This window comes from Argiope bruennichi, chromosome 5 (genome assembly GCF_947563725.1).
Source record: "Argiope bruennichi chromosome 5, qqArgBrue1.1, whole genome shotgun sequence".
In the NCBI taxonomy this organism is placed as follows: domain Eukaryota; kingdom Metazoa; phylum Arthropoda; class Arachnida; order Araneae; family Araneidae; genus Argiope; species Argiope bruennichi.
In genome coordinates this window covers 126,272,776-126,281,676 of record NC_079155.1, presented here as the reverse complement: position 1 = coordinate 126,281,676, position 8,901 = coordinate 126,272,776, and the positions used below count along the sequence as shown (strand labels likewise).

Genomic DNA, 8,901 nt, shown 5'->3' with positions numbered 1-8,901 from the left:
GCCAACCATTATCTTCGCTGATAGATCACAGTCACTTTCATCAGAAGCTAGTAAAATTGCTTTAATTTCTTCTTCAATGTGTTCAAGGTTTCTTTTACTCATAATGAGAAAATAATAGGCGTTTCAATAGAAAAATTACTCTGATAATCCAAAAACCCGATTCGTAGTACGGAAAATAAAGAGTAGAAATTCACACCTGAAGGGAAATTTTCAGAATGGCATTTGAAAAAGGAACTCAGTATTTATATAACTTATCTCACTCTGTGAAGGGGGCAATAAACAATACTCCCAAACTTTTTCTGGTCTTTTATTGCTATTTTGAAAGTGGAAGTTTGTACTTGGCCTCAGAAATTCCACAGTCCTTTGATGACAGAATAAGACGCATGGAGTGTAAAACGACTTCCATCTACAGTAACAAGAGTCGCTACACATTTTGTGAGAAAACTGCGATGTGAATAGGCTGCAGTGACAATGGTATATCATTACAATAGTCTTGATACTGAAAAGAGCTTCTGATGCTTATCTGAAAAATAAACAACTTGTCTGTATCCTTATATATCATTCATCGTTAACAGAGCACTTCAGTGGAAAATTTTTAATAAATGGCCATAAAAATCTTTCCAATTTTGAGCTAACAACACATGAAAATAGAAACTAAAACCCTTTTAAAATACAAAATATACGCCAACAACCTATTTACTGAATCCCTCCTCAACCCCTACCTCCCTAAGGCACAGGGGAAACTACTGTGAAAAAGCCGCGATTGTCGAAGATAACGAGGACTACCTGGAGTATTTAGAAGAGTAGTCGCTTTTAATACCCATCTCCCCTAAAACGGCTAGTAGCCGCCCCAAACCAACCCACTTGGACGTTATAAGGTAAATTCTCAAACCGCCCGGCTGCAATCGAGAGGGATATATTTGATTCAAATTTTTCAGAAAATTGTTTACTCCAATAAAGAAATTAAATAAATAGTTTTGAAAAAAATCAAATTTAAGAAGTAAGCTGAAATAGATAAATTAATTCAATCCCACGTTACTTAAATTAGTAAATTAAGTATTAATTACAATGAATAAATTCTATATTTAATACTAATTAATAATTTTTAACTAATAATATGATTGAAATAACAGATATTTGGAACAAATATTTAAAAATAACAATAGCAAAATTATTTGTTATTCAAAAAATCGTGGATTATGCATCTCTATTTCCTAGCCACCTTGGTGACAAGAAGTAAAATGGATTATTTATTATTAACTTATTTGCGTCTGGCAACAGTAGATGGTCAACAAAAATTGTCCAATTTCGAATTTGGTTGAGATTTCAGGTGAATGATTCTACTGGTATTTTATTGTGATTCAAATGCATTTATCATGATTAAATCAAAATGTTTTGACAATGAGCGCCCACATATAAAATTGAATATAAAACTTTGAATGAAATGGGACACTGACCTTTAATTTACCGATAATCATGGAACGTAATGGTAATAAAATTGAATTATTATGCTTTTATATTGAAATTTCCTTTAATGTTACGGTTTCATTATTAATTTCCGAAAAAAAAAATATTTTTTATCTGATAATTGGGATAGTTGTCAGTATGCTTATTAATGTTTATTTCAAAAGCAAAAGCTTGGAAATGCTTATAACGCTATTTTTAATGTATTTTAATTTCATCAGACTAAGCTGGACCATTTGCTTTGCAGCTGTTTTTAATATAAATTTAATAAACCGTAACATGATTCATTATTAAAAAGCAAGTTTTCTAATTATTCTATATTGTGCGTTTGCTAATCCTAGTTGAATGATGAAATCCCATTTATACATTGTATTTGCTGTTATTTTGAAATATTCTTCCATTATTAGGAGCATTATATATCTATTATAGCATTATTAGGTATTTTTTAATAGTTAAGAGAAAAGTACTTATTAAGTATTTTCAATAATATGCTTACTTAACAAACAAATTTCACTGTCATTATTTGGAAATAAAGATGAAAATGATTATGTCTAGAAATTATAAAATTATTGAATATTTTATCACTTAAATGATAGTATTAAATTTAAATTTTCATCATTTAAAGTGATATATTTTATAGTATTTATTTGAATATTATGGGATTTTGGTTTGTGATAATTAAAATATCCTTTTCTGTTGTTTTATTAAGATTGTCATTAGAGTTTAAAACTTGGTAAAATATTAATCATTTTTAAGTTGAAGGTTAATATTCAAATTTGTTTGACATCATAGGGAAAATAATTCATGTAAGTTTTTTAATTTTGTGGAGAAAAAAAAATGTCAAATTTTGTACAATTGTGACTGCAGAGGTATATAATTTCCTGCAATCGTCTATTTCCATTTCTATTTTTTTTCTGTATTTGTATTAGCTTGTTTTCTCTTACTGGAATTCTGATTATCTTGAAAAATCAAAGATCATTTGTTAACTATAACATATAGCCACAAATGGATGATTTGACGATAAAACCTATTGTCATTAAATCTCATTTTAAGCTTAAAAAGTATTTTTGACATGTAACTGAGTCTTTTAGTGCTTTTGGTTTCTATTCATTTTTTTATAATTTCATTTATTGCTTGTTTTATTTATTACTTGCTCTATGTTCTACTTGTTATATATTATTTAAATAGTGTGTTTATTTATGGAAATCTGTTATTCTGATGCAGATAATAGTTTCTGGAGAGAAAAATCGGATTATTTTGAAGTATATTTTTAATAACAAGAAATATAACAGGATGTCTAAACAGACATCCTGTTATAGTTCTTGTTATGGTGTACACTTAATATATTTGCAAAGATTTTAGCATCTGCCGTTGATTGTAATATCTTTTGCTAAATGAAAGTAAAAAGTAACATTCTGAAATCTTTGTAATACTGATAGTTTCTAATTACCTATTTATATAAATAATTTTTTTAAAGTTATTTTATAAAATTAATAAAATTGCTTATATTTTAATTTGGAAATACAATAATATATTTAAGTCAAAAAATCACCTTAGAACAATTAAAATAAGTTGCAGCTCCATTATACTTTTTTTTCTATATGGGAAAAAATATTTTTATTAGACTATTTCTTTGTTTCTCTGCAGATGAATTCGAAATGGATTCTTATGCTACATTAGATGAATATGAAATAATACCTAGACCACAGGAATTGGTTAAAGCTCAGCTGCACTCCATGTCATTGAAGGAAAAACTTGGTATTTTAATATTTTATTCAGTTAATTTTTGTTTAAAACTGATGTAGCTATGCATTTTGGGCTTCTCAAAGATGTGGCAAACAATGGCTTTCATTCTATGATATTTAAGGCATTTAGCAATGATTTTGTTCACTAGGAATTTTTGTTATGCTTAATTACAATAAAATATTTTATTCACAACTTATTTTTCAACAAAGTATTTTTAAAGTAAAATAGAAATTTAAGTAGCTTTGATTAAAAGCAGGCTATTTTCTAAGTAGCCCTTGCTATTTATTAAGTGAACCTTCTTAATGACTTCCAGTCAGAATGATTTGGAAAACTTAACTATCAACATTATATAACATTTAAAAGCACATTTTGTATGTAATAATTTTACTTTCTTATTCCAGATACAAAATACACTGTTGAAACCAACATTAAATTAGTGTCATGTTATTTACATGATTTTGTGTGTGTGTGTGTGATCAGCCACAGGCTAATAAAAAAATAATTAGATTTTATTTAAGATTCCTTAAGAAATTGAATGGGTGGAAACAAATTCAAAAATTTGAAAATTCACATGGTCTTTAATAAAATGATCTTTTATAAAGGAAATAAAAATAAAACAAGATCTTCATTTAGTTTTTACCAATGAAAGAAAATGGTATGGAAATATTAGATGAAAAAAAAAATGAATGTAATATAAATTTTATTGCAATCATTGGAATTAAAAGAAAAGAATTATATAATAACTAAATTGGTATTACAGAAAAGATAATTTTTTGAATTTTAAAATAGAGTAAAAAAGTGTATTAAATATGATTTTTGGAATTTTTGACAAAACAACATTTTGCTTAGTTAAATTTTATGTATAATTTTTAAAAAAATCCCTCCAAAATATGCATTCTTGGCCTCTTAATTATATTTAAGTAAAATTTGGTAATTCTAGGGTGAACACCAGCAGACATATTTACATTTAATATTGTAAAATCATGGTACATGTATAAGAATGTGCTTGTATTGAGTTTGAAATTGTTCTAAAACATATTATTGTGAATAAAATTTAGGAAAATATTATTTAACAGAATAATTCTGTTTATTTTTAAAAGTAAAAGAAAGAGAACAAAAGGTAATGCCCACAATATTACTTTTAGATGAAGATTAAATTTGAAAATCAAAATAAGATATGTATGTGCAGCTTTTAGAAATTTCCTATCAATTTCTATGCAGTGTTGCCAACGAATTTGCTGCTTATTTTAATTTATCCAACCATCTTTTTAGCTTCCCGCTATTAAACTTCGTTTCTCATGTATTATATTTATTTTATTAGTAATTATATTAATTTTATTGAAATTTCATTATTTTTTAATGTGGATTAATATTAGGAGGAATGTTTCTTTTTTGCTAGCCAAAGAATCAGCTCTGAGAAAGAAATTGTTACAGAAAAAAGAATTATTAGCATCCAAAAGAAAATTCTTATCAAAAGATGAAAAAAAAGGTAAATTAATTTACTTATTCCTATTAATCTTTAATTTGGATGCTGGAGGAAATCTGAAAAATCCTTTCTGAATGGGGATTTTTGCAAAGGAATGTTTTTATTATAAGTAATTAAAGTAATTTCATTGTCATAAGTAATTTAAAGATAAAGAATATCTGAAAATATTCTCTTACAATTTAAGAAAATATTATTCTTGTTTGCCATTATTAGTAATTTGGCATGATGGATAGATATCTATTAATTAGAGATGAGATGATTGAAAAGGTGAGAGGAGTAAAACTATTTTATCAAGTGATTAGACAAATGACCCATTCAATTGAGAGAATAAAGCTTATAATTGATTAATAGTACTACAATTATATTAGCTGATAAGAAAAAGTAAAGTAGAAAACCACAGTTATTATCAATATGTTCTTTTCATTTCATTTTTTTTTTCTTTAAAAAATATATGGTTAAAAAATTGCTGGGAAAAGTTCTACATGTCATTCATATGGCAAGTGAGTGAGAGTGTGTGTATGTGTGCAAAATTACAAATAAAAATCTATTTTATTTTGATACACGAAATAAGTAATTTGGGGAATAGTTCAGATGTTAAATATAAATCTTTTCTTAGAAATATAATGCATTTGTATACTAGATTATTGATTTAAATCTGAAACTTAAGTTTAATTATGACATTAAATGTATTTAAAAAAAAAATATTTTCAGATTAATAGGTTTTTTAAATTTTCTCACTCACCTTCAGCTTTTCAATAATGATTTCTTATATTTGTTCAGATATATTTTATAAACTTCTTTATTAGTCATGTATTTATTTATAAACTTTCATAGGATTTTCATGCTTCCTTTTAAATATTTTGTTTGCATTTCATATCCATTAAACTATGGCCATATGTCTGGGAGAGACAGTATTCTGTTTTTTTTGATATTGTATGGATAAATTGAGCATCTTATAAATAAAAATAAAAATACTTTGCTTATAATATTCTTAAAAACTATATAAAAAATTTATATCCTTTTCATTTTTACAGTAATTTTTTCATAACAGATGTTTGCCATCTTTTCAAGTATCATTTCTCCCTCATTACTCTAAATTCACTAGTAGCAATGACATGACAATGATAGAATTTCAGAATCTCAGAACCACAAATTTGAGATCTATCATATCACTGCTGTTTATGTGAGCCTAATCAAATCTTCTATCATGGCTCAAATATCTTCATACAGTTGTGATTTAGAAACTTGAAGGATTTGCTGTGAAGTGTTATTATTGTCACATGACTTGAATTTAAAATTGCAATATTTGCCCTAAATAGCTCTCATGTAACTTTAATACTGCAAAACTAATGATGAAATGTTGATAAAATTATTTTAAGGTGTATTGATTGCTGACAGTTTACATTAGTTCTACTATTTATTTAATGAAATTGTATAGTTTACATGAAATTACATGAATGATTTGATTATTTCATTAGTTCTGTAATTATCTAATTATGCATTACTTGCTATTTTGTAGTTACAGCAAAAATCAAATCACGATCATTACCTCACTCAGCAACAAAGGAAGATAGAACTAAAAGCTCTCAAGAACTGGAACAAAAATTTGATTCGTATGTGCAAGGAGCAAAAAAAAGTTTGAAGAAGGGCAGCCCCAGACCTGAAGTTACAAAATCACTGAAGGAGGATTCTGAGAAAGTCAGACCTTCACCATCTAAAGATGATATATCTAAACAAGGTAATTACTTTGAAAGTGAATCTACTATCATGAATCTTATAGCTAATATATATATATATATATATATATATATATAAACTGTTATTAGAATAACATATGCCTATTGTTTCATTTTTATACAAGTATAGCAACTAGTTGATCACATTGATAGTACAAGGGTATCTGTACAATGTATGACTACATCCTCTTAAACAGTTTTAAATGGTGTCCTTATGTATTTAAAGTAATTGATGTAATTGAACAGAATGTTGTTTACATAGATATTTTTAAATTTCTATTAGTTTTTATATATAGTTTTTTTAATAGATATTCTGTGAAATAAAACTTTATTTCATTCAACTAGGATGCATAGAAGTAAGTTTTGCATTTTTCTGTTATGCTGCCATTTTGACTTGTCAATTCTGTTGAGCTTCCAAATTACATTATCTATCTGATAAAGCAATACTATTCATTAATGTGTGTTTTGATTTTATAGCAATACAATTTTTATTAAAACACCATCCTCTACTGCATATTGACACAAATTGTTAATTCCATTAATTTTATGTCCTAAGCTTAGTTAATTCCTAAACTGCATATTATATTTGTGAAAAATGAAATAAAATACACTTTATCCACTTGTACAATTTTTAATCTCTGCTTATAATAAAGATGGAATGCTTGTGTGTGTTACCATTGTTCAAATCATATTATTTGGTCCATAGCTATAAGATTTGACTGGTTTATACTTTGGAAGATAGAAACGAGGCATTGGAGCAATTAAAAATAATTAATCAGAATTTTACTAATTAAAAATTAAGCTTCATTTTTCTGTTCATCCATAACTTCCAAAAATATTATTGAAAAAAAAATTACCTTTTTTTAATGGAACTAATTTAATAGTTAAGGAAATTTTAGCAAATTTCAATATATATATTTGTCTGATTTCCAACAGTAGCTTATATTATTGTCTCAAAATTCACATGATTTTCTTACGTTGTTGAAAGCTAAAGAAAAATGATTCTAATCAATATCTGTGTAGTTTACAATACAAATAAATAGAGATAAATTGTGATATTGCAAAATGTAGCAAGTAGATAAATTAGATATTTAATTTTTAATAGCACTATGAAGTTATGGGCCTGTCCCCATTAGAAAAGTTCATATATGCAATAAACATAATTGTACTAATAAAGTGAAGGCATTTAGTGGGAAATTGAGTTTGGGATGGAATTTAATATAATGGTAGTATACAACTAGAACGTTCATTCATGTAAATATTTAAGCACAATAGTCAGCCAATTTTGTGAAAGTGGCCCTCAAATTTCCAACATAGCTTATATACTAATAATGTGTCACCATTGCTGACTGCTTGAATGATATAGTGATTCAGGTTCTGGCATAGCATTTACAAGACCTAAGGTTAGTACTTTTTGCTGTGTTTTTATTTATCTTCTTTCTAAATAATTATTTCAAATTAATTTAACAACATGAATTTGTGTATTTATATAAGTGATGTATACTATTTATGTTTCATTCAGGCCTTCAGTTCAGTTCCCTATAACATATGAATTGGTAGATTTGTTGCATTCCAGTATATTTTCTGTTTGCATAAATTCAAATTTTTTTATGTGAACTAAAATCTATTATTTTCTTGTAACTGAAGAAATTTTTTTAATATGTTACAAATTCCCTTGTAAACAATATATATATTACAGAATATTTTTCTTAGTATTATAAAATTTAGTTTAAAGTAAAATGGTTATTTCACTTTTTATAACTAAGAGTAAATGAAACAAAATTTTATAGAAATATTTAACAATTAATTGCTTGTATTTAAGCACATTTCTGCAGAGATTTTGTTGGTTTTACTGATTGTTGAATATTATTCATTTTCTGTCTTTTGTTCTGATCGATTATTGTTAAATTATGTGGTAGTATACTTACAAATGTAATATATGACAATACCATGAGCATTTTTACCATTTGACACCCCTAGTTGATCGTATAAGCTTACTATAACATTAGAGTGTTTTCTCATCATAAAAGCTATAACTGTTTTTTTGTGGGACCTCGGCTCTTTATATTGATTAGTGAATTGCAATAAATATTTAATTATATTTATTCCATTAATAAATATAAATTAAACATTTAATGAATTATTGATGATGAATTATTACTGAAAATTATAAAAAATATTTTCTTTTTTTGGACATTTTAAGTAATGTTTTGTTGATTTAAAATAAATAACAAGAATTGTACTGAACTGAATAAATTTTTGTATAAAATTTGTTATGTTTGACTATGTATTTGAATAAGATGTTTGATTATGTATTTGATAAGATAAGAGCACATTATCAAGGAACAAACAGATTTTACTTTGTTGAGAGGTTCATGGTACCTTTGTATCAGTCCTGATGAATGTTTCCTTTTAAGCAGTCCTTAATATCATCCTAATGTTTTCATTATGTTGCTGTGGTACTTTTCT

At 26.1% G+C, this 8,901-nt stretch overlaps 1 protein-coding gene across 2 annotated transcripts in view; it reads left to right on the top strand.

Annotated features, from left to right (window-relative positions):
- The first annotated feature begins 1,292 nt into the window (after positions 1 to 1,292).
- LOC129968658 (uncharacterized) overlaps positions 1,293 to 8,901 on the top strand; it is a 58,268-nt gene continuing 50,659 nt past the window's right edge. For both annotated transcript variants that reach the window (XM_056082772.1, XM_056082771.1), the window contains exons 1-4: positions 1,293 to 1,489; positions 3,112 to 3,222; positions 4,610 to 4,699; positions 6,216 to 6,434. In XM_056082772.1, coding sequence (XP_055938747.1) covers positions 1,477 to 1,489; positions 3,112 to 3,222; positions 4,610 to 4,699; positions 6,216 to 6,434 — 433 coding nt within the window. In that variant the 5' untranslated portion in view covers positions 1,293 to 1,476. The remainder of the gene's footprint in view (positions 1,490 to 3,111; positions 3,223 to 4,609; positions 4,700 to 6,215; positions 6,435 to 8,901) is intronic.